The 27,301-nt window shown below is 41.4% G+C and overlaps 1 protein-coding gene across 1 annotated transcript in view; it reads right to left on the bottom strand.

Annotated features, from left to right (window-relative positions):
* LOC111651875 (cytosolic carboxypeptidase 6-like) overlaps nucleotides 1-27,301 on the bottom strand; it is a 171,393-nt gene that overhangs the window by 12,318 nt on the left and 131,774 nt on the right. Inside the window, exon 5 of the mRNA XM_023401955.2 lies at nucleotides 21,130-21,346. Within this exon, the coding sequence (XP_023257723.1) occupies nucleotides 21,130-21,346 (217 nt within the window). The remainder of the gene's footprint in view (nucleotides 1-21,129; nucleotides 21,347-27,301) is intronic.

The following is a 27,301-nucleotide window of genomic DNA, read 5'->3' as shown; positions in this document are numbered from 1 at the left end:
CCATTTTGCCATGCCTAGTTTCTTCTGCCTTGCAGTTCCAGATCTTACACTGCCATGGCACCTCAGTCAAGGTCTCCCCTCCTCTCAGGAGTCTCTTTTCCTCTCCTGAGATAAAACAAACAAGAAAACAGTCGTTTGACGCATCTGTAATCACCTTAGCTATATCCGCTGGAACTGAGGGCTTTTAATTTGCCGTGCTTTTAATTTGTTTTCACAGCAGTTTCGAGCAAATTGAATTTGTTAATTAAAGCAGCAAAATGAAATGCTGAGCATTATTGACGAGATGCTAATTGGGTTAGTGTGAAAATTGGAAGAGGGGATGAAGTGGTGTGGGTGGGGGCTAACAAGAGGGTTGAGGGGGGAGAGCAGGGCATTTTGGGGTATCAATAGTCAGGACAAATCACATTATAGAACAGCACAAGAAAGGCTACATGCCAAGTGGCCCCATGGCGGCTCCGTTATGATCTGTGTGCGTGCGTGCGTGCCTGTGTGTGTTCACAATACATCACCCCAGGCCTTTTTTGGCAGTGATACACCAACACAGATAGACAGCTGTACTTCCTCCTGATTTCTTTCAAACACAAATAAACATAACCCTACATATACACACATGCATGGAAACAGACAGACACACACAGACACAGAGCAGCATGTGTCTTATTACATTAACAGAGCCTTAGGAAATACAGTAATAAATGTTAAATAATGGATTTATGTGAAGTATAGTTGTGACGTTGTATAGCCTACCAGGAGCCTTCAAAGCTTTTAATGCCAATGTTACATCGTTTCATCATGAGTTTGCAATTCATGTTATTAAACAACAGGGCCAGAACTTTTAAGGGCTCTGTTTTTCTCAATCTAGCCACAAGTACAAGCTGACAGATGCACAAGGGTGAGGCAAATGTGAAACTTTGCTGACCAAAGATGCTATCACAATCCCGCGCTGTGTGGTACAGTCTCAAACAGGGGCTGGTGCAGCAATAATATGTAGTTAAGTGAAAAAATATCTTATTATCAGGTGTAGTTAGGGCAGGCTTCAATAACAGCAAATCAAATCAGCTGCTCTCCCCCTTAAAAGCAGCACACTCCCAGACATGATGTACATAATGGGCTGGAAGAAGAGTCCAGTCAGACTTATCCTGAGAGGAGGCTGATGGATTTGTCTGAGAAATGTCGAGTTTAGAAGTACAAATATACTAAAGCATGACAAGTACAATGTAATTAACCATTAATCCAAACAGGCTGTCGGGGGCAGATGATGTTCCTCTTTGAGCAGAACTTAGATGTCAGGAGAGACCAATATCCCTGCCACACTTTTACCACAACACCATATAGGAGACATGTCGTTACAACTAACTAATAACACAATTAAAGCGTTGCATTTAATTAGTCATATTTGGATAATGAGAGTAAAGTAATAGCGTGTGAAAGCTGGTAATATGATTGCATAAGGAGCCTTCATGACAGACAATGACATCCTCTTGCCTGGTTCATTTTTAAACAGAAGTATTTTCCTGTTAGTTTTTTGCGTATCTGCTGTGTGTAAATGTGGTTAGTCTGCCCTGCTTAGCAGCACAGTTTGTTATTTTTACTTTGTGGAGTGCTTGTTTGGCAGTGGTATCATTATAAATACTGAAAAAGTATTCCATACCCCATCTGGTCTTTGCACTTAAGCATGCCTCAAGCAATGTGATACTACTACAAATAAACAAAAAAATGCTTCATAAAAACTTCATAAAGAAGGAATCACTATGTTATAATGAATATGGTATTATAGTCTTTTTACTTTTCTTTATACTGACTGGGGACTGTTGAGAATGTGAAGCCCTGAAGAAGTTCTGTGAAGTAGAGTGGATAAAGAAAATTTAGAGGCCCTCTCTTTTGGTTTTAGTGATTCTGTTAAGTACTTTATTTACCCTGTTAAGAATTTCTTAACTTTGTTTGCAAAAGTGCCATTAAAGTAAAGTCATTAATATAATTAAATGCTTGGACAACATTTCCTTATGAGGTTTGTGTGTAAATGTCTACGAATACATTCCCACTTGCACTTACACATGTAGTAAAGAGAATTTGCACAACTGAGGGAAACTATGAACCTCCCCACCCCCCTGCCTAACAGTCTAGTATTAAACATCACTCCTTAACCAGCTCATTGACCCCTCAGAGCTCTGCTGAGCTGTTCAGTGCTGAGATCACTCGGTCTCCCTCCGGGCACGCTGGCCCAATGCACTACTAATGAGAAGAATTCACTCATTTGGCTTGAGATCCACACGGGTGAAGGACAGAGGTGACGGGCTGGGAAGAAGAAAGTAATGGAGGGAGAAAGGGACGGAAACTGAACGAAAGATGGAAAAAAAATGACATTAAGTAAGAGATGGAGGCACAATGAGAGAGGAGTGTTGTTTGGAAACAAAGAATGAGAGGAAAGAAAAAGAAGGGAGAGAGGACTGGGAGAGGAGCAGTGAGCTGGTTGACACGCTTAGCAGTGGCTGAATTAGAGAGGTGATTATAGCTCTAATTACAGGCTGAGCCGCTTCATTGATAAGGTCCCAGTCCACACCTGACAACGCTCACTGTCGTATTCTCTCTAATGTAGGAAGTACTCAAATGCACACATATACAAAAAGGGTGAGAGTGGGGGAAATACATTATGGCATCCATAAAAGTTGTGGTAGTAACAGATATATGAACCTTGTTTAATCAACACACAGCTGCAGATTCCAGCTATGAAATACAAGTCACATATTTTACAAATAAAAAAAAAAAAGAAAATTACTTATGCAACACTATAACCTCTTCCGTCCCAGAGATTTCCTGCTGAAATCATGCAGGTTCAGTAACTTGTTATTAGATTAACTGTGAGGTTCACACAAGACAGTATTTCCATTTGCAAAGGGACAGCATATGCATTGTGATTATGAGGTGTAAATTAAATCTGAATAGAGTCTAGACAGAAAATGCAAGCCACATAGATTTCATGCATTGTATCACTGACAGCACCAATTCTGTCTGACTCTCCACTTGTATGTTGGACTGGTCCTTAACACAGTAAAGTGTTTTTGTGGTGGTCTTTGTGTTGATATTTATCATTTGTTTTTTAAGCAATTGATTTCATCCAACGCAGCCAAGCCTTTCCTAAGGTTATGGCTCTGTCCTTGACCACTGTGGTCCAGGACAAACAGACTGAATACACTGTACACGATTTCTACAAGGCCTGTATTTCTATCAATTCTACCACATAATACCCCATTTGGAGAGGGCGAATTTGAATGCTATTCATGGTCCCTATTACCAAATGTCCTCATCTAAGAGAGTGCACTCAGCAATACGAATCAACCTGAAAGGGATTGAATTGTTGGGCGCCACTGTATTTTAGGCTGCCAGTAAATATATCTATCTTGTTCATAACAATTTGCGGCTCTGTGTTTTGTAATCATAAAAAGGATAAGTTTGGGGGAGATATGAGAGCGGTTCTTTTGAGAGTGCTGAGTACAGCAGGCACCATCTGTGTGGAGCACACAGCTGCCTCATCAGAATACCTAATATTCCAATGGAGGGGCTCTAAGTACCTGGCAAACCCAAGTAGATAGATAACAAAGATCCTATTAAATAACGGACAAAGTGGACTGTGAAGGTAGGGGTGGGGGATGTAGGAGTGTGTGGTGGGAATTAGTCTTTTAGCTCCACATACACTCGTAGATGAGATAGCCCCGAGTTCTAATTAAAATTCTCATTCCCATCTAAGGTGGTAATTTTGATCTGAGGAAGAGTGGAAAGTTTGATGTCTTGCAAACAGCCTGCTCCTGTTCCTCTCTCTCTCTCTTTCTCTCTCTCTGTATTTCTCTTTCGTCAATCTTGATCAAAATCAATGTTATCTGCCCAACCTGGTAACTCTTCTATGCCCTTGCTTGCCCTCAATGTCATGTTGGAGCCATCTAATTTAAAAAAAATAATCTCTGCTACAGAATAATATAGATTTGAAACCTGAAATCATATGATATGCAAACACACACATACACACACATATATACTTCCCATGTCCTATGCCTTCCCAATCAGATAAGGATTTTCCTTCAAGCTTACTTTTTCATCCACTATAACTGACTGCAGAGCCACTGCTCGTCAAAACAAGAACTGACTGACTGAACAATGAGCTGCAAAAATAGTGAACTTAACCAAACTATTTCACAAATCCTGTTACATAATGGACATGCAGTGTGCTTATTCTCATTCAACTGATTTATGTTGTTAAAGGCATTAACTTGATAAATAGGTGTGCAGGACATTTAAAAAATAAATTTAACATTTCAGCGTAGCTCTGATCAGCATACAGGAAGACACCGAAAAGCACACACACAACAAGTGCCAGGAAAACACTTTTCAGAAATGGATTGTCAGGATACTTTAGGCTGGGGAAAACATTGGGACAAAGCATTAAAAGAGGAACTAAATCATTCACTTTCTTTCTTTCTTTTTGGCCAATTAGTCGTGACATGATGTTTCCAGACCATGTTGCACTGTAGTGTAAAGCTACATCTCATCTGGGTGGGGTTAACAGACCACACCTGAATACACCTAGCTGTGATCATTGGTGTGTTTTCACATCTATTAAGCTTTTAAAAACATAAATGCGTTCCGCCAACTGGACTTCCTGGGTCGTATTTCATTGTTGCCCTCACAAACACTCCCCACTGTGCTGTTTAAAGCAGGGCTTTTTTCCAGTGTGAACCTTTCAGCCCACAGACGTCTGTGCAACAAAGATTTTCCTCCATACAAGATTTAGTGTGGAGTCACTCGTTAATGCTATTTTTACTGGACATGCATATTGCAAGAGGATGTGACATCTAAACTGTCAGGGTTCATGTACACGATGAGGGTGTGTTTTAATACCACATGTAAGTAACTGACATTAGATGCCCACACAATCTGAATATGACGTGTGTTAATTGCAGATGTAAAAGGGGAATATTATTGACAGACTGTTAGACAGACAGAGGTACTGGAAGGAGTGAGGACATAATTACATACATGCCTCCACATTGCAGCTTGTTTTGTCATGTTTACTGTGGTGCACTAAATTTTTTACTCACTCTCCAAGCTCTCTCTCTCTTGCTTTTCCCCTTTTCTCTGTCCTTTTTTCCAGCTCATTACTCCTAAACAATTATATTTTGGTAGAAAGCCTCTCAGTCGCAGCCTGCTGCTGGCTAAAATGAAAACAGTCAGTGCAGAGGCAAGAGGATGGATCACAGTGTCAACGCCAAAGTTATCATCACCTTGCTTGATTTATATTTCTTCTGTGCTTTTTTTCAGTGCGCTCTGCAAACACACATACACACAAACACACACTGACTCACACGGAAAGTTTTCTCAGATGAGCAGGCTGCCTGGGGTAGTATTAGGGGGTTAACTGAATGGCCATCATTCTGATAGAGCGCCTTCATTGAGGCTGTAAAATTAAACAGCCAATTTCACCTGGTAATTGGATAGTGAAATATTCATGGTCAAACTCCCTGCCGTGAGACAGTAGCATAATGCAGTGAACAGAGTGAAAACACAGGTCAGAACATCGAATTTAATTGTCACAATGGTGTAAAACCGGCAACTTTCTATGACACCATATTAAGTCTATATCCACTGCTAGATCAACTTTCACACTGCATTCCCTCTTTGCTGTTGCAGTGCGGAAAAAGCAGAGCAAACGTTCACCTGAAACAGTTACAGTTATTCAAAATATGGTTTGAACTGAGGATGGTGTTGGTATTCACAGCAGCATGTGTTTCACTTAGTCTCTCCCGGGCCGCAAAAGCAGTAGCTTTAATTGCCATAAATACACTCTAATTAACAGGCTGGAGTTCCTGTGATGTTTTTCACCCTGCCCAAACATTAATGCAAAAATAGCATTTACAGTACGGCGTAATATTTGCTAATTACCAGCGTATGAGAGAGGGAATAAGGGGGTTATACACAAGCAGATGGCAATACCTCAGGGGTTAAGCTTCCTATTTCTCACCATACTGTGTTTGCCAATATAAGCTACGGATACACCACCCTTGGGTAGTATGAACTCTGCATCGAGGAATGAGTGCCTGGGATCAAACACTCAAATGAGCCGTGATGATAGGCCCAGTGATACATGCTGCTGTCTTCAAGCCCTGGCCACAGAGGGCTTCCTGCATCAACCCGTTCCTCTATTGCTTTACTTTCCTCGCCCTTAACCTCAGGCTCGACCGTTTGAACTCAACTTCAGAAGACCTTTATATTTTTTTAATGAAAATTTTCAGTGAACCACATGCTGCTGCTTAATTTTTTCTGGGAGAGTCTATTGTATAGGTATGAATGAGATTGTCCACACAAGAAACTGGTCTTTTGCTTAAATGCCTAAAACATTCTGTGTTTACACGACAACAAGGTCCTTCCTCGGGTGGCTGTTTCAATTATGACTGTTGTCTATGAAAAAATAAGGTCTCTTGATCTTGTATTAAGTGTCTAAAACCTTTTATGGATGAGGCTGAGGTGGATGGTTGGGTCAACAAAGTGTGTGACTTTGATATGAGAGACCACTGTTCATTTCGCTTCCAACAGCAAACTTTTCACTTCAGTTTCTTTTCGCTATTACTGCAATAATTTCCAAACCTTAACTAAGTAGTTAGTCAAATCACAATCTTTCCCTTCAAACAGGTCTTTTTCAAGCCTAAACCCAAACAAACTGTAACTATAATGGTTGCAGATCAAGAAACTGATACCATCTTTGTTAATTTTTGTAATGTGAAATTAATTTAATGAATGTTTTGTAAAATATGATTATGGGTCATCAGACATGTCGGAATAGTCTCATGAGAAGCACAGCTGGCATTGGATCATTGCTTTAGTTCAGGCAGAGCACTGAAGTTGCACTTGCATTAACTCAGCTGTTTCACTCATGACTCCTTGGCCACTTGGCTACCAGCTGATTGGTATCATTTAATCATATTCATGCAGGTTTTCAGTATGACTGTTATAATCTTATGCGCTTGGCATTTGCTGCCACAGCTCCTTTCATCATCCCAACCATCTCCTTATGTGCTTAAGTTTTTAGTATTGGCATTTAATGATTTAACTAAGATCTAAGTTCATGCATGTGTTTGTTAAGGGAGGATTTCCTTGCTGGATAACCAATTGTTTAAAAGCTCAGTTCCTCGGGGCGTTGAGTGGCGCAGTGGGTTGAGCAGGCGCCCCATATGTAGAGGCTACAGTCCTCGCTGCAGCAGGCCCCAGTTTGAATCCAGCATCGGACGGCCCTTTACTGCATGTCATTCCCCCTCTCTCTGCCTCCCCATTTCCTGTCTCTCTCTACTATCCTGTCCAAAAAAAAAAAAAAACAAGCTCAGTTCCTTGATGTGTCTCTGACTGAATTATCATGTTGCCTTCGGAAATATTCACTGTACAGTCAAAATAACAGTGCTAAAATAATAACAGTTAAGACACATGTAGGTGGTTTACTCTAATAGAGAAAAAAACATTTTTTTGGGTATCGCAGACCTTGTTCAGCACTCAGAAACATGCATGCAGTAAACACTAAGCATTATGCGAAAAACACCAGCCAATAACAATTGAAGCTGTTTAACTTGTGCATCAACAGTCTAGTCAGCCAGCCAGCCAAGCAGTCAGTGTCAGGGATGAGACAAGGCCATAATCCAATTCTGGTTTTTACACGGCGTCATGCCTTTACCTTTGACAGCGTGATTGATGTGTATGTAAATGTGTTTTGAGGAGGGCTGTGAGCAGCTTGTTAAAGCAGACATTTAGGGCTGCCCTGTCAAAGACGAATGGAGGGAAGGAGAGAGAGGAGAAGAAGAAGAAGGAATCCAAAATAAAGACAACTATTGATCCATGAATGAAAGAAGATGGACACTGGAGGAGCCCTAGACAAGGCGTTATGTACCTCTCGAGCATCTCTCTGAATTCATAGGGAGGCAGTTTGACAGCTCCACAATAGCATACTATGGGGAGTATCTATCGGACACACACCAAGCAGAAAAAGGTTACTGCCTTTTCAAGTGCCCTCTCCATTGTCCTCTTTCACCCCTGGTCCTTCTTTTCCCTTCACCATTCCTTAAGTCAATAGAGAGAAAGCATTGAACATTGAGGTCAAGACACTAAATAGATGGCAGATTTCTCTCAAGACACTGTCAGTGTGTGTGTTGTGTGTCTTGATGTACATGTGTGTGTTGCTGTGAGCATGGCTGTGCTTGCATGCGTGCTTTCTCTTTTCATGCTCTCACACGTCCCTGTGAGACTGTCATGTGGGCACTAAAGTTTAACAACTTCAGGCGAACAATAGGTGACAGGAACCTCAAATCTCCCCGCCCGTTTCCACAGCAACAAAGAAAGGAGGAAAAGGTGGGGAAGAGGTAAGAAGTCTTGTCTCCATCACTCATGCACACATCCACTGCTATTTGAAGCCATCAGTCATTGGAGTCAAGTCTTTCCCTTGGAAATTAGCATGCAGGTACCAGCCTGTGTAACTGGCGGCAGTAATCTGTCTGGATATTGTCGATCTATTATCCTAAACAGCGGGGTTAACGCATTCATTTTCTCTCCTTCATGATGGACAACTGGGCTGAAGTAAACTTCAATTGATCAGACAGAAATAATAGATTATTTTGAGCTATCTGACAAATGTGTGATACCTGCCACTGCTAACTTCTGAAGCAGAATGATATGGGGAACTTAGACACTGATTTAATTAGCTCACACTAGATGAAAGTGATTTGATGTGATGACACTGGAATTGGGCCGTAACAGCAGCAGGTTGTAACAGGATACAGCTACAGAAGAAAGGGATATAACAACCAAAATGAGGTTTTTATAATGGTCAGAATATGGGAATGAAAAATCTATGTGTCCAGAATACACTGGGAACTTCACTTGCAGATATTGACTCTTTCGCACCTAACGAACAGTGCCTTAATGATATCAATGAGATTTAGTTCATTCGTTTTTCACATGATAAGCATATCAGTTTAATTATTACTAATATCTGTATTTATGTTTGGGAACAAGTGGAGTTTCTCAGTTATTCTTTTTCTATCATGGCTGCATATTTGAGTGTCTGCCTGCCACTCCACTGACATAACAAGCTGAAAGTATATGTAAGTGTTGCTTACTCATTAAAGCACACACAAGATTTTTTCATTAGAGAGATGGGTCCTTTCAAATTCTGTCTTCCCAAAAAAGAATTGAAGATGCAAACTTGAAAAGAGAAGGCACACGTATATGACATATCTCAAAAGTATGAGGCAAACAAAAGGAAAATGAAGACATTTTTCTTTGAGACTGCTGTTGATTTTCTTTTTCCCTCGCTATCAATGGGAACTTCTGCATGGAAATGCAGAAATGGATTGATGGGAAACAGAATACTCATTTCCCGCAAAATGTTTCCATAGCCATCAGATGGCATAAAACATTGAAGCAGAAAAAGATGGAGAGAAAGCGAGCAGGAGAGAAAAAAGTGCAACAGAAAAAGAGACCCCACATACCTCCTCCATGCCCCTTTGTGCCCCATGGACCCTGCACCCTGCTCTGCTGTGACTCTGATGAAAAGCAGGCCGCAATCCCTTTCAATTTGGCCAGTGTGCCCCAGTCCTGTTAAAGGCAATCGACTGGCTGAACAGAGGCACTATATCACAATATGCAGGTGCAGACGAGCCCGGCAGAGGAGAGAGGAGAGACATGGCGCCTTAGGAGAGAGAAAGGGACTCTGGCATCCATCTCTCTCACACTTAGGCTGACGCTCAACCATGGGGGAGAAATGCACACTCACCCGCACGCACACACACATACACACACACACATACACACACACAGGCTGGGGCTGGGCAGCAGTGGGAGAGCAAGAAAATGAGAGGTGAGAGAGAATAGAAAAGTGGTGGAAAAATGGGACCCGTCACTTCCTTAATTTTTTTCTTCTCACTTTGGGTAAAAAAAAAAAAGGGACAGAATAAAAGAGAAAATGTATTTTGCGCAGATGTGGAGTGGGACGGTGAAGAAAAGGGGAAAAAAAGACCTGCCTGGAATTAGAGGAAGGTGTTTGTTTGCGGTGGGAAAATGCCTGTGTAGGTGTGGGGAGGTCAGTGGCTTGGCTAGCGCTGTTTGTTATCGGGGGTCTCCAGGCCCCCCAGGCGTGCCGAGCTGCTGGCCTGAGTCAGTGGGGCTGTGCCTTGGGGAGGGTGAAGAGTCAGAGCCTTTGCCCAAGGATGGGTGAGAGGCTAGTCGACTGGAGAGAGCAGCAAAGGCCTGAAGAGGGCTGAAAATACCACATGAAAGATCTGATTTGTCCTACAAATATTCAGTTTATTGACATCCCCTGCCATTTCCTGCCTTGACTGTAATTAAACATCTTGAGCCCAAGTGCTCCAAATAAGTCATGTAGCCAATATACAGTATACTAGACCACTTAAAAAACTGCACTCTTTTGGTATCAGAGAGGACATCAGTGAGTGTTGTAGATTGAGATTGAGGATCATACCCTCTCATCCACTTGAGGGTTTGTGCTGTGGGAACACTGAGGAAATGGAAGCTGAGAGCTCATAGTACAGGCTCGGGTCAAGTATTCGATGTCAAATGACATCTGATTTGCCTCATAAAGAATTCCTATCACACGCAACTGTTGAGTGGTGAAGTCTATAACTGTAGGCCGGGATAAAACTGGAGCAAGTCTGCAATCATAGCGTTTAACCTTGAACTGTCAGTCATCCTTGGCTTTTGGCCCCAGCTTATCACAAAACATATTGGGTTGGATCAATCCTCTGTATCTCGGATTCAAACTTAATCTATCCCTGCAGAAATACCAACCAATATACATGCAACATACAAATTAGCTTGCAGCCACACATTACTGAGTTGTATATCACAGTGTAAATGAAGAAACAGAGCAAGAGCAAGTTGAAGGTTGATTTTTTTTTTTTCTAAATCTTTACTTTAAGTTTAATGGAAAATGTACTTTGAAAAATGTATATATGATTTTATATTTTTTACAAGCCATAATAGCAGACCAACCACACATATACCACATGTACCAACCACATCACAAACAGTACAGACTAATAAAAACAAATTTTACATGTCTTGTGTTTGCTAAATCCAGATAGAAACTGGATTGTCAACACTTAAAAACTTTGAGAAAAGATGAAAATAGAGTTTGCCACAGCATCTCTGGCACCTGCTGCTGTTTGATAATCAGCTGACAGAGATTCAGCGTCATACCTTTCGCCTCATCTGCCACCTGCACTCCATTTAAACTGGTTTCCCCACCCTTGCAACTGTCAAGCGGCACACCGGCACGGCCACATGCAAAGCAGCCTCTCCCTCTTTATCCTGCGGGGTGAACATCAATTAAGGTGGAAGTGGAAGATAGGTTCACCGCGCATGTTAGTTTCCATTGTGGACAGGTATCACTACTCTTGCCTGTACTGGATGATCTCTACTACTTTCTGTATTGCCTGACTAACTTTACAACACTGTGAAGTTAAACAACACTGTTCACTCAATCAAGACACCTGACCACTTCGGCAAACTATTGCAACCAACATCTCTTCTAATGAACATGTGGACATGTCAGACTTCAAAACTGTGAACCAATCCTTCAAAGCCAGCAGCAGCGCACCCAGGACAATAGATGCCTGCATGTACGTATGTACTCGCACACATATAAACATACACACACCTGAAGTGAACAGGCCAAACTTTATTCCTTGCAAGTAACTTTTGACAAGTTCTCCTCCACATCCTGGAGTTGTATTCAGACGTGCTAGAAGGGAGTGCTGGAGAGCAGTCATGTAGAAAGAGAATGCTGTTACTGGAGTTATTAACAGGCTCCTGTGTTTCCCTCCTCTCAGCTGAGCTATTCAGAGCATAGCGTCCTCATCTGCCACAAACACATGCCGACAGACAGACGCAGCAGACGGACACACAGCGCAGCCCCTCTACGCACTGCACAGTAATATGTTTTTTGCCCATTTACAACAAATTAAGTTTCCCTCAAAGTGAATTTCAAGCTTGGCTGCCTTTGGAGGGCGAGCAACTCTCTTTTCATTAATTTTCATTCTTTTCCCCTGAACAAATGATCTACTGTACAGCCCGCTCTGCGTTGCGCTCCTCTCCCTGTCTTTTTTCTTTCTCTTGTTTTCTCCCCTCTTTGTCTTCTTTTTCCTGCTTGCTGGTAAATTTGGGCCAGGCAATGGAAAGCAATTACACTGTCAGAAAGGTGTATTCTGATTTATTAAAAGCCCTGAATGCTATCTGTTTTGCTCCCTCTTTTGTTCCCCCTAGGGAACTGAGTCCTGACACCCAAATGAGACAGAGTGAGTGCTCCCTGCTCAGTTCTCCATCCTGAGAGTCATCTACGAAGCCGGCAGAGTAAATATCCATTGGCACAGGAGGACAGATAGACGGCTATAACGCAGCTGTGAGGATGGGGATAGATTTGCTTCTGAAGCCCAAGAGGTGGGAGACACAAAAAGACAAAGAGAGGTAGAGAGAGGTAGAGAGATAGAGAAAGGTAGAGAGGGAGAGAGAGAGAGAGAGAAAGAGACGTGTGTCTGTTGAGTGCTAGATAGGCTCAGTTTGAGATGACATTCTTCTTCCTCTTTAATTTCATAAACCGGGTCATCAACTATCCACCAACCACAGAACTGTGGTTCACAGCACTGAAGGCCCACAGACATCAACCATTTCAGAGAACCTTTCATTAGCTTATTTCCTGTTCATTGAAAGACAGGAGAGATGAGCACATGAGAGAGACAGAGAGAGAGAAAAGAGACAGAGAGACACAGAGCGCTAAGCCATAAAGGTGTGAATAAGATCCAATTTCCAAAATAAATATTATCTCTGTCTGAGTAACCCAAACTCTTTTGTGCCAACATCATAATAAGGATCAACAAGGGGTCACCGCTGCGTGAACATCTCACCATCACATTCAGAGAGCTTCACCTGTGATACTTCAATCTATTTATCTCCCATATTTTTTTCCACACAGTCGACCCACACTGCATAAAACTATAAAGTTAAACACACCACTGGCACAGACACCTGATCCACATTCCCTCCCTTTCATAGTAGACTATGCATTAACAACCACGCCTAATGCATCCCCCACCCCCAATCCTCCCCAGCTCTCCCTCATTACTGTGTTCTTGATAGCCAGAGAGATGGCAGAGATGCAGGGGTGGGGGATGTGTAATAAAGCATCTAGTATCCTGGGGGAACCATTGGTTGGAGATAAGAGGCCATACAGCACTATAACGTAAGGACATAGATCATAAACCTGCTTATCTTCTGCTCCCTCTGGACCGGCCTTCTTAGTCAACTGTCTGGGACAAAGGACAGTCACGGCTCAACCTTTTTCTCAGGTTCCTACGTTTGTTGCAAAGCGTCTGCGTTGAATAAGGGTCACTCACTAATGAAGTGAAATAGAAAGCAGCATGAAAACAAGAATTGTTGCCAAGAAACCTGCAATGATATAATGATGACCTTTCCATCTTTGAGAAATTTCCACACAGTTCTGACACTGACGTGCTGTAGGCAGTGATTAACATATTATTAGACAATAAAGAGCCTAGCTGTTTCATCCAGATACCTGTTAGCTGCTGCCAAGGGAAATACAAAATTTCCTGAGGACAACAGAGAAGAATTTATGACAAATGCAAAAACAGGGAGACAAAATGGCAAAGAGGTAACGCAAGGACCCATAAAGTTAACAACAAGCAGAAGACAAACACAAAGGGAAACTTCATCAGAACTTAGTTGAAGACGTAAAAAATATGGAGTGAAAATTATTTTTCTGCTTTGCTGCTGATATAGCTGTATGCCGTGTCGTTTTCTTTTGCATTTTCCTTTTTTAAAAATATGCTTTTTTCTCGTTTGATGTTTAGGCCACAGCTAATGCATTCATGAACAGTCTGCCACTAAATAAAAAAATAAAAAAAACTTTGTTATCTTGAGCTGTTTACCTCTCAGCTTGAGGAAAAACAGTTTACTTATTTGAGTGGTGCCAGGTTGCTTGACTAGTGAAGGGCCTGTGTCTGTCTTGAATATATGCTAACAAAGCTACAAAACTGTTAGGGGGAATATATTGCTAATATTTCTAATCGTCTGCCTGACTCCATCTGTCTCATTTGTATGTGGTATTGAAGTGAAAAATACTGACACTGTTATGAATATGTTAGTTTGTTGCTTCCTTACTGTATGACTTAACCTGTCAGTGTCTTACCAGTAATCACACCACTTCCCTTTCCTTTCTTTACTGAAACACAAAATAGATGTTCCCATCTATCATGTGGTTTCACTTCTCAATATCACCTCATCCACATGATAAAGTGCTGATTGGCTATTCAGGTGCTGGCCTTTGAAGGAGGCAGTCAGTAGTTGGAGGACTCTCTTCATTACAAACCAATCACAGAGCCATTCACAGAACAGTCAACAACTCAGCTCTCAGAGTCTGCTTTCAGACAAAGTTGGCATTAATTAGTTACTGTAATTATAACTGGCACTTTGTCACAATGGATGCTGTTATATTACATGATGACAATGTATGATGTGCAAAACAATTGCTACAAAGATATGAATGGTGTCAATCACTCAGCTTCACACATAAGACAGAATTGTATTGTCTCTAATATGTTAGACAGCTCAATAATTATTAATTATATATCTGAGTCCTAAACTGTAATTGTGTTTTCTGTCATGAAAAGACCTGCAAAACTGTAGAAGACTATCTTTAAAATTTCTATTTTATTATATTAGAAAAAGTACTACTTTTAAGCCTTAATCAATTCTTTCTCAGGTACAAAGGTATCAGAGCACTTTTTCTTTTTAATTTTATACATCTGTACGTGACAAAGGGTTAGTTTGGGTTCAAAACATACTTTTTTCTAATGCAATAAAACACATTTTAATTGGAGCGTTTTACAGTGCTGCTTAGGAGGCACAAATCATAAGATCTCTCATTAACACAAGAAAGGTCCATGTTGCCTAATCTCATCCGGTTATGTCCTGTGGAAATGTGCTAGTCCTGTGGCGCGTTTCCTGTGTTTTCTGTGTCTCCATCAGTTTTCCTAGCCTAGCTCCTCCAGTGTGGCTGCTGACCTTCTCCTCTCTCCACGGCTGGAGTGGCTATTGATTGGATCTTGGCACACAGTGTACAAACACAGAGATAAGGAGAGAGAGAGAGGCAGCCAGGCAGATATAGCTGCAGTGCCCACTCCACTCCCCTCCTCTTGCTCCAGTCACACAAAAAACCCTGTTCTTCGAGACTCCACTCCCACTGAGCAGACACCCCAGACATGGCACCTGAACACTGATAGCAGACAGGATTAGGTCTGAAATTCAATCACAACAGTCTAAGTAATGTTAAGTCACTGCAGCTGACAGTGACCACTGCTCATCTTCAACACAGTACAAGTGATCTATCATAATCTTGCCTTGATTTGTCAGATTTCAAAAGAAAAAACAGTGGATGTGACATCTCTGAACTGTGATTCTGAAATCAATAGTTTTCCTTGATGTGGGTATGTGAACAGTATCACGGTATAATAGCAAGCGACTCTTATCTCTCTTAAGTTGTATGCAGGCTAGGTATCAGAGAACCTCAAGGCTGGTCAGTGGCCTGTCCACTCTCCTACCCTGAGGTCTCTCATTCACACTTTCTTCCCATCTGGTCTACAGGCAAAGGCTGTGCTGTGTCAGAGGTGACAAATAGTGTCATAGCCCTGCTCTCCCCTTGGGGGCCAGCAGAAGAAAAAACTCAAACTGCTGTCTCCGCAACTCTCGTGCAGACACTGCCTACTGGTGGGGAAAAAAGAAAAAAAAGAAAAGAAAAACGCTTTGTCAACAGGCGAGGTGGGCAAATAAGTTGCTTTCAATTCTAGATAGCCGGGGGACACTTGAGGACCGTGCAAAAATGAGGAATTAGTTTGAAAGAAGGGAGCAGTTGGCATCTTTTCAAAGAGGCTTGTTAGTATTGTAGCACGTCAAAGGTGTGTTGTCTCGTTTTCTGTGTCTCTGTGGACATGGGCGCCTCAGGGGGAGAAAGAGAGAGGTTTACTCAGATACTGTCAGGATGGTCTACAAAAGGAAATATTCAGACAGACAGGGACCAGAGGAACATACGCAGGGCCATGAACCCAGCAGAGCAGGAACAGGAAGAATTCAAAACCCTCTCCTCTGGGGAATAAGAGAAACTCTTCTGGTAGTAGCCTTTGTACGTGACGTATGTGTGTGTGTACAGTACAAGTGTATGTGTGTGTGTATTTTATGGATCTGTGAATTTTAAGCATGATTGGAAATCACCACCAGCAAATATAAACATACATGTCCCAAACATACTGTGTATTGTACATATTCCAACACCAGGTAGGTTGTTTCGGAGTTGAGGTGCCCCAGGAGTAAAGGCTTGGTCCTCTGCAGTCTTACAGTGTACTTTGACACAGGAACAGCCAGCAGGTTGTTGAGGACCTCAGACTGACAGATAAGGGTATAGTGATTCAGTGATATAGTTACCGGCCAGGAAACAAAGTGCTTTTGAGGTAATGAGTAAGTCTTAGAAATCTGATAAACTAGGATCCAATGTAAAGTGTTAAAAGTGGACTAATATGATCCTTTTGCTTGTTGTTTTGTTAATAGTTTAGCTGCTGCATTCTGGTCAGTTTAGAGATTGTGAATTGTTTTCTCACTTTAGCCAGTTAGGAGACCAATACTGTAATCTAAACATGAGGAAATTAAATCATGAACAATGGATTCAATGTTTTTGAAGCTAAGAAATTAACACAGGTTGTCAGTATTCCTTGATATTGAGATGATGGCAAGATTGGATGACCTTGCTAATTTGCAATTCAAAATTAAGGTTAGACTCAAACAATACACCCAGATTTTTGACAAAGGGTTTTCTAATATTGGAAAGAAGGTCCAAGAAGACTGCAAATGTGTATGCAGGTTGTCAGGGCCAATGATAAGAATGATACGTTATGTCTGAATTTAGTGAAGTTAGCAGATATCTAATTTTAAAGTCTGTCTGACATATTTTTATGTTGGACAAACTAGCACGGCTTTCAGGCTTTTCTGAGAAGCGTAGCTGTGAATCATCAGGAAATTCCATCTAATCTAACAGTGACTAATCATTATTCTTGTTTCTCTTTCTCTTAGATATCATCATGCCAGATGACAAGAAGTAAAAAACTGAAAGTTATAGGGAGAATCAGGGAGTTACCATTCACTGTAAAATGTCATATAGACAGGAATTTAGTTTCCTGAGCAGGTGGATTGCACTATGATTGTAAAGTCTCAGCTGGCAGGGGAAAGGTGAAGTGAAAGTGAAGAATATGTGAACTGAGAGGCTGATCTGAAAATTGTATTGAAATCCTCCTGGATTGCCCTTTTCATTCACCGCAGAACTGTAACATCTCTCTCCCTGTCTCTGTCCCTCTGTCTGCATCTCTCAATTAAACAGACTTCCCCCAATGCAACTCAACTGAAGTGAATTCAGTCTGTTTCAATGTAATTTACACATTAAATTCAATTCACTCTGCTTTAGTGAATCTGAGTATGACAATAAAAAACACCTGCCTTATAAATCAGTAAACACTACCTTGATTAGGAGAGCTAGTTAAAGAGGTAAAAATGAAAAAGAGCCACCGTTTTACACAGTATCTACTCAACTCAACTCTATTTATACAACACCTTTCAAAGCACAGACAAATAGCTAAGAACAAAAATGGTCAACAATAAATGTAATTTTGCAAGCCTTAAAAATTCCAACGGTAAAAGTAGAAAATAGAGGAAATAAATAAAATTCAGTGAAATGAATGAACTAAAAAAAATGTTTTAAAAAGACCAACGATTAAGACTTAACACTAGGGCAACAAATGATGAGGCACCTGAAATGAAAGCAAGATATGTCTTGAAGCGTCTTTTAAAAAATGTCCACAGAGGTGGAGTCCCTCAGATTCTCAGGCCAACTGTTCCAGAGACTGGGGTCACAGTGGCTAAAGGCTGACTCGCCATGCGTTTTTGTTGAAATTGTTGGGATGACTAGGCGGCCAGCTGCAGAGGATCTGAGGAATCTGCAAGGTAAATCTCTGAAAAGCATATCTGAGAGATATGCTGGTGCCAGGCCATTAATTCTAAAACTGATAGGTAATCACTGCAATGACTTTAAAATAGGTGCTACATGTGCTCTCTGCCTGGACTTGATCAGTACTCGGGCTGCTGCATTCTGAACGAGTTGTATAGCCAACAGCTTTTTTAGGTAGACCAAACAAGAGAGCATTGTAATAGTCAAGCCTACATGTTATAAAAGCATGAATTAGTTTTTCTGTCAGCCTGAGAGAGAAATGGCCTAATCTTAACAATATTTCTAACATGATAAAATGACACTTTGGTGACATATTTCTAATGTGAGCTTCAAAACTAAGGTCAGAATAATAATAATAATAATAATAACTCAAAGATTTAGTCCTGGTCCTTGGTATGAAGAGATACTGATTGAAGGTACACACACAGTTGATCTCTTTCTTGTCTTGATTCAGCTGTAGGAAGTTGTGTGGCATCCATACATTTATGTCATATAAACATTGCACTAACCTGTCAATGGGGCTAAAATCATCTGGTGATACAGAAATGTATAGCTGGGTGTCATCTCCATAACTACGAAACTCAATCTTATGCTTCCTGATGACATTGTCGAGTGGTAGCATATCGTGGCTAAAAAGGATGAGACCTATAGTAAAAACATTGTGGGACCTCATAGATTATGTCTGTTTTCTCTGAGGACAAGTCATCCAGGGAAACAAAGAACACTCAGCCAGTCAGACATGATATAAACCAGCTTAGAACCATTCCTCAGAGACCAACCCAGTTTTCAAGTCTGTGTAGTAGGATTTCATGGTCGACAGTATCAACGGCTGCACTCAGATCTAGGAGAAAACAAATTAGTCAGCAAGACAAAGGAACGCTAGTGCAAATGGCAATGGCTCTTATTTCCATCCTTATGAGATAACTGTACCCATTATAACGTTAAAGCTATCGTGGTGTCCCTGCAAAGACTCTGCCTCAGAAACGGCAGCAATCTGTCTTTAAACTTTGATGCAGACAGAAAGCTCTCCTCATCCCTTCTCCTCTGACCTGTGTGTGTGAGTGTGTGTGGAGTTGCATATGTGCATGAGATAGACAGGGGGGAGAGGGTAACAGCAAGAGAGGGAGCAGACAGAGAAAGAGATATGAGAGGGTGGGGTTGGGCTGTCTGCCACCCAGGCCCAGAGAACATAAAGAGAAAAATATGACCATAAAACCGCTCTATGACTATGAATACTAATACTGACTCTGTGAGCCAAACCAACTGAGTCTGTCCTCTTTCTGTTCCCCTCTGTCTCACTGAGAGAAATGATATGGATTAAAAATAAAGTAGCAAAAAATATACTGTATATATAAAAATAGCATTTTGTATAGCTTTACACTATGTAAATACACAACACAACAGTAGTACAGATAGAGAGGGAATATTAGTTAGCAGCAATGACTGGACAGACAAAACCATAACTAACTGCTCTTTGAATCATAGGTCCAATTCTATTTTTATTTTACTATGCTGTGATGTTCTAAATGCCAATTTTTATTAATTTAGGTGTCTAGTGTCAACAGGTTGTGCAGTTGCAAGAATTAACAGCAGAGGTGGGAAACAGGTTGGCAGTACTGACAGTAAATCAACACAATGCCGTGGCTACAACTTTGGAGAGCCATACAACAAACTCAGACCAAAGACCATATTCTAAATAAATACGACAATTTATTTTGCCATGTTGTTATGTGGAAATCTACTGTACTTGCTCCGTGAATGCTTCACATGATCAGATAACATGATGGAAGGATGGAAGGCCAATTATTGATTTTCCTCTATTTAAATACAACATAGTGTGACAAATCTTCACAGAACGTTTTGGTTGGCTGCACTGTAAACAGATATACCAGTTGCTCTCTTTCTGTTGTATTTCTGACAGAGTAGCTTTTGCTAGAAATGTTTGCAGCCCAAGTGATCGATACTTTCATCATTTCCAACCGAATTTTGGTTACGCTTAGTAAAACACACTTGCTGTTACAACCAGTAACCACAGATGTTACCAGCTCAACCACAACTCAAACCTAAAGGATTATAACTTAAAAAATATAACTCGAATAAAAAATATATATATAACAACATAACTTTTCAATATTGAATTAGCAGTGAAGAGCCTGGTCTTGATCTAGAAACTGAAGTATTCAATGTAATATTATTAGAAACTGAAGTACTCAATGTAATATTATTACTGTACTGTACTGTCCTCACAGTACATTCTTTTTTATTTTGATATTTTCCTTAATTTTCTTTCAACTGTATCATCAGCTGTTTCCATGCTATGGTTTCTAAATTTTAGAGTCTTTTCTGTATTTTATGGTCAGGTGTTCCCTACAAATACCTGTACTTTCATGGTGCCCCCCTTGCAGCAAGCTTTCCCTGACAAATGTTGGAGGACAGAAGAAAAAGTGGTAATCTCTCAAGCATTTCTAATGAGTTTTTCTCCTACAATTATTTGATAAGAGCAGACAAGACTGGAGGCAGCGTGTATGATACACTAGCTCCTACTGCCGAGGTGAGAGCTCTGCTGATTACACACACAGCCATTTACACACACAAACACACACAAAAATGCATGCACACACACACACACACACACACACACACACACACACCCAGAGGCTTATATAGTCCGTCATCTCAGAGTGTAACAATCCTAATAATAACATGAGAGGCTGAAGTTATGACCGGCAGGCACACCTAAGTTACCAATCTGGGTCTCCTTATTCTGGACGCACACATAAACACGCACGCACGCACACACATGCACACATGCATGCACACACGCATGCGTACACGCGCACGCACACACGCGCACGCACACACGCACACGCACACACACACACACACACACACACACACACACTACACCTTACAACCCTTCCACCCCTGATCTTCACCACTGTTCAACTTCTCTGCTCCATCCATAACCACTACCACACTTCCTACTCCATCTCCACCTGCTCAATTTCCACTTCCCAACTCACCACACTGAGTCCCAGTTGCTCCCTCTTCAGGTAGGGCAGGTTCCTGCGCTCCAGGCTGGCCAGATAGTGCTGCAGTCTGGAGTAGGTGTAGGGGTAGCAGTAAGCAAATTGGTATACATCATCCTCTCGGTCAAAACAGAAGGCGAAGGACATTACATAGTTGCGGCGGTGGTCAGGACAACGGTAGTAGTACACGTTTTTGGCTGGAAGCCTCTGCCTGCAACAGCAAAAGACACACATTACAGAGACATTAGAGAGGGCATTTACAGGACAGGTCCTTTAATTTAAGGGCATGAGGTTTAGAAGGGTTAAGAATGCATCATTTAAAGATGTGAGGAACACTGAGTGCAAAGCAGCTTTGGAAGAGGAGGAGAAAGGTGCAGAAAGAGAAACATAAGTTACACAGAGAACTGAGAAATCATAATAATGAAGTTGCATCAACTTGTCAGTTTGCCTTTGAGATAACAAGTTCAGCTGGCAAAAGAGAACAAGGACTGAAGGAAAGAAGGGGATGTCACTTGGTAATCATGCGCTAGGATTCTTATATAATACATAATGGATGGGTGAATGTTAAAACAAACAGATGGAAAAATCACATTTTGTTTCTTTTTTTTTTTTTTAACATTCATCCGCCCATTATATGCAAACTCATCAATTTTCTGATTAACTATCAAAACATTATGCCGGTAAAAGGTAGAGGTGATTTAATACAAACAGAACCATTTCTGATCATTAATCACCACTTTGTGATTCATCATTTTTCAAAAAAACACAGTTGCCATTTATCATTTAAGGCAAACCGAAGGAACACAAATATATCAAAACATAACTGATAGATTTAGAATGAAATGAATATGAAAAGCAAAACAATGAAATTAAATTACATAGGGGGGAAAAATTACCGACTAACTTGATAAATTGAAAAGCAATTTTACTTAATTACTTGATGTTTCAAATATCAGTCCCATCCAGAACTGCATCTGTATCCTCAAGGTGATTTAGTATTTGGTTGGACTATTCTGGTTCTGAAAGGACTGTCATTGACTGCCATTGAACGTGATCAGCAAAAAGAACATGCGGTAAATGATAAAATGGCTGAAAATAACGCTGAAAGATCCTTCAAATCAAATGATAATTAACCTAAATGTCAATTTTGATGAATGAAAGGAGAACAACAGCCATGTCTCTACGTCACAGTTGACCAAAATGGCTCATGTCATTCATTTGCTCTCTTTTCTCTTTCTTTTTCCCTTCTGATGTTCATTTTTGTACCTGTACTAAACGTGGCCAACTGGTGTTTTCAGCTTTACATTTTAAATGGCACCACTTTCCATGTGAACTCAAGAGATTTTAATTATGAGGACTACAGCACTATTGTAATATATGTGATCTTTTGGATAATTTGTTTTGAATTGCAGTCTGAGTGAAAAGCAGAAAATGTGATTGCATGTTTGCAAAAATAGTTTATGGGCTTAGAACATGACTTTCATGTTTTATTCATTATATCTCAAGTTGTGGTGTAATCGTGTGAGCAATTTAGAGAAATTAAATGGAGTGAGGAAAGGGTAAGCATCTAATCTGTGTGTGTATCAGTATGTCATGTGTCTTGTTGTGCTGAGGGGTGTATGCTGTTTGTAATATGATGTATATTTGTGTCTTCCACATCTACTTTTTTGTGTGTGCTGAATTGTGTGTGTTGCTGGGCCCAGGGCTATATAAAGCTGACTGATTCTTGCACCTCATGGGCGATCGATGGGGTTCAGGACAGGACTGTTGCAGTCCACAGAACTTCTTTTCACACATTTCATCTGTCTGTCTTCCTCTTCCTCTCTTTCCTCGTTTAGCCCTCATCCACTGAGACATGAGAAGGATGTTGTATGCATGCAAGTGACTGTATTTTCCTCCTCTCCCTCTTCCCCTTTCGCCACCTTTGCTTTTTCCTGTCTTTCTCTAAATCTCTCTTGTCTTGTCCTGTCACTCACTGACTCCACCTTGACAGTTTATGTGAGGAAGACCAAGCATGGGGAACAACAGCGCTGCCACAGTAGCTCTGGAAGACGCTCTGAGAGAGGTGGATAATAGGAGGAAGAAGATGAGGACGATGAGTGATTGGTGGGTTTGGGGTGTTGGGAGCAGGGAGAAAGGTGGAATAAGGAGATAAGGAGAAGATGAGAGAGCAGGGCGATGGCAGATCTGGGCCTGATACGGAGATATACGGGAAGCGGTGGCGGCTAGCAGCGTAGCGGCTGTGTGATGGTGGGGCTGGCTAGTGAGCTAGCGTCTCTGGCAACAGATCAGATGAAGATGCTATCAGGGCTGTGATAGGAACAGGACCTGATAATCAACAAACAGGACAGACTGCTCTGCGCTAACTCTGACAGAGTGAACTTCTTTCTCTGACTCACCTCTAAAGAGGGAGGACGGGAGAGAGACACATGAGAGTTTTATGTGTTGGCTCAGACACCTAATACATCAGGTTTGGCTACTGTCTTGCATAGAAATGCATAGCGAACACACATGCATGCATTTCCAAACACTTGAAGATGTCCCTACAGGTACCTAGTAAAAGAAAAAGCTAAATCACCCGGCCTTACTCAGACAGAGGGGGAGAAGGGAGAGAAAGGCAGGGCTGATTATTCCTTCAGAGTAGGAGAAAGGAGAATGTATCTGCATGTGGCTATCTCAGCAGAATACTAATGCAGCCAGTGGCTAGCTATACCACACACTGCCTGCCCACAGGAGCCAGCTTACCAGCCCGCTCTTACAGCCTGTCAAGGTGGACAAAGAATTAGAAACAAACAAACAAAAAAAAAGAAAGAAAAGAAAAATGGTTAATCTTGGAAAAAATTTGAGGAAATTATTTTATTTTGTTTCCCACACCGGAGCATGAATATTATTCAGACCACATGAGTTTAAAGTAGAGCATACTGTGAATAAAACTAACTGGCAAGGGCAAAATACACCTTCACATGACACACTCACATATGCATGTACACTCATACAAACCCACACGCACGCACGCACGCACGCACGCACGCACGCACGCACGCACGCACGCACACACACACACACACACACACACACAGGTGTATTACTGTGGTGCCAGCCCTCTGAGGTGCAGGTTAATTAAAATAAGATGACACCCCACCTCTTTACATATTTCCCTGTTTGGCTCTGCCCATCCATGCGATCCCACTTCTCCCTGTTTTCTCTCTCTCTCTCTCTCTTTCTCTCTACTGGGCAGTGTGCGACCTTGCCAGAGACTGGAAAACTCCTAGCTATTGATTTTAATTACTGCTGCTTGTCCCATCACAGCATTATAGTCATAGGCCTGAGAAAATAGCTCAGACTTCTCATGGAAAGAGACTGCCTGTAAGGCCCAGACTGCAAGGTGAGGAATGGGCTGTACCTGCTTTAGGTACCACAGTCACGCACACAAATATAAAAAATAAAAAATAAAAAAAATTAAAAAAAAGCACAAAATCTTCAGGACATGCACACTAATGCACACAGTCCCTTTGGTTTTTATCTAAGCGGTGGCTGCTCCTGCTCGGCAGCTGGCAATTTGTTTTATCTAAATGGTACCTCCCTGTGCCTCTCCCCTGCCCATCTCTTGACGTGGTACAGTGCTGTCGTTCCCAAACAGAATTATCACTGCATGGGATGAGGGGAAAAAAATGGAGAAGCTTCTCCCAGATGATAACGCACTCACACATGGTTTTACAATTCAGTGATTACAGAGACACTGACAAACACACACACAAGAAGGAATATGCAAAGAGTCACACATTGAAACAACACAGCAAACTCAAACCATATGTGAGCTACATCAAGGTCATTCCTTTGACACTGAGCTGTGGGACAAGTTCACTTCCAGCGGGTTTCATCACAGCATTACAGAGAGAGAAAGAAGTATAGCAAAGAGAAACAGAGAGACTCAAACACTACGCAAAGACAGACAGTGGCTGACAAATAGAAAAAGAGACAAGTAAAGAGACAAAGTCAGAGACAAGGGGAGAATGACAAGGGAGAGGGTTTCACCGAGATAGCAGGAAGCCTTTAGCGAGGTGTCACTTTGCTTGCCTGGGCTTTTCTACTTCTGAACCATAGCTACAAACTCCCACTCTGATTTTGATGGCGCCGGCGTCTCTCTGAAGTTACGAGATGAAGGCTTATAAATTGGTAGCTTTCATACAGGCGACATCTTGTCTATATTTTCAAATCAATCAAGCGTAGAGGACACGCCAATCACTATTGCTCTGAGCACTCTCACAGACAAAGGCAAAAACATACAGGACAAAACTCACAAGGCCTGGATGCGCGCACGCACGCACGCACGCACGCACAGCACGCACACACACACACACATCCACTCCCTTTTATTTGCTGTCTCACTGTTGTCTCTTTCAGCTTGTCAAACGTTCATCCTGTCAACTGTTAGGAATGTTAAATGTCCAATATGCCCGTATAGCTGTCAAGCTCCACAGATCCCGACCAGCTCATTTAAGGCAAATAGTTAGTCCATTTGGCAAACATTTCACATTGAATGACATATTTCTTTACTCCCTGCGTGTTACTACGCCAATAATTGAAGAGGCAATATTTCTTGGCACTCTAAAACGATGCCAGATGTTAGATAGGCTCATTGTTTTTAAAACAGGGTCCTGTGTTCTTGTTTTGCATACTAAGTCAAGCAGAAAACAGATTCTGAATCATCTGAGGAGTGTCAACCGTGGGGCTATGTATATTCATGTGTGTGAGGAGGTGAGTATATGAGCATCTGTGCATGTGTGTGTAAACATGACAGCATATATATTCTTGAGGCATCCATCTATCTTTTTTGGATGCAAATCGAGTTGCAACAAAGCTTTCTGGAGACACTGTTACTAGGCAACCTGTGCTTGCTTTGTAATTTGGTTGGCCTGCTGTATATTAAATGTGGTGGTACAGTATATTTATTTGACTGCAGCTTCATGAGAACGTGCCTTCGATTGGGACTAAGTTACACAACCAGTGAAAAGAGAGACTCAGTACAGCAGGAAGTCATGGATTGTGATTTTCCCTCACAATCGTGGCAGTGCTGTGGAGATACTTAGTGTATCATTCGTTTTCACCATTTTCAGAGGTTAATCATAACTTTCTGCAGCAGGGTGTGAGTAGGCATAAAGTTGAGAAGGAGAACATTACGACTGGGGCTGATGATGTGAAATAGCTGGGATTAATGCTGCTGGTAGAGTCTTCTGGCTAGAAGCAGTAAGGTTTTGCAGGAAGCAATAACACTTGTGAATTATGGACTTTCTGGTAACGAGAGAGCTGAGAGTTGCACACCTGTGGAGACAACAGGCTGTTAGCGGCCTTCTCAAGTCAGAAACAGTCCTCTGATGAGGTTGAGACATGACAGCATAAGACACTCCCCTGGTAGCGGCATCAAAACACCCAGAAGGTTTACTTCCATCTGATGGCCTTGCACACTGTTTATTGTTAGAGGCACTGTCAAAAGCAGTTACGTCGCCAGGCTTCAGCGTTAGGTTTCGGTGTTCACATATTACTGGTAAATTTAATTAGTTGATTTGTTGCAGGATTTTCAGCTTTTAACCCTCAATGAAATTCAAGGTGAGTTCGCCAAATCAAGTCAGTCAATATCAGATCACACTCACTGCTTCACCTGAGTCCAGATTATGCAGTGGACATAGAATGTGAAGATATTTCCATAAAAATCTGAAAGCGGCCATAAATCTTGGAGTCTCATCTAAATAAAACATGTTTGCTGTTTATGGAAGTAACCCAGTTTGTTCGGCTGATATGTTTTATACAGAGGGAGAGGTTGTGTGTGATTATGCCTCTGTTTGGCTGTGTTTGTCTGTCCTGCTGTGTAAAAGTGCATCTATTCCAGTAATTCATCTCTTTGTCATGTCGCCCTCTCCACATATCTCCTTCTACTTCTCAGTCTAACTTACCATAACTTACCATCTAATTATGATAGTCTACTTCAACCTGGGCTTTTTTTTTTTTTAAATAAATATCTTATTGTCACAGGGATACTGCGAGGACTCTTTTACTCTGACTCGGTTGTCCTGTTGGTGATCCAGAGATGGAAACACACTACTGCTGCACTCCAGATAAGAGTATAAACTAAATTCTTGTCATGTAAATGTCTGAAATGTAAATATGG

The sequence above is a fragment of the Seriola lalandi genome, unplaced genomic scaffold (genome assembly GCF_002814215.2).
Source record: "Seriola lalandi dorsalis isolate HSWRI2012SDOR001 ecotype SW California unplaced genomic scaffold, Sedor1 jcf7180002053835, whole genome shotgun sequence".
Lineage (NCBI taxonomy): Eukaryota > Metazoa > Chordata > Actinopteri > Carangiformes > Carangidae > Seriola > Seriola lalandi.
The sequence above is the reverse complement of the archived record's forward strand: the minus strand, read 5'-3'. Positions and strand labels throughout refer to the sequence as shown.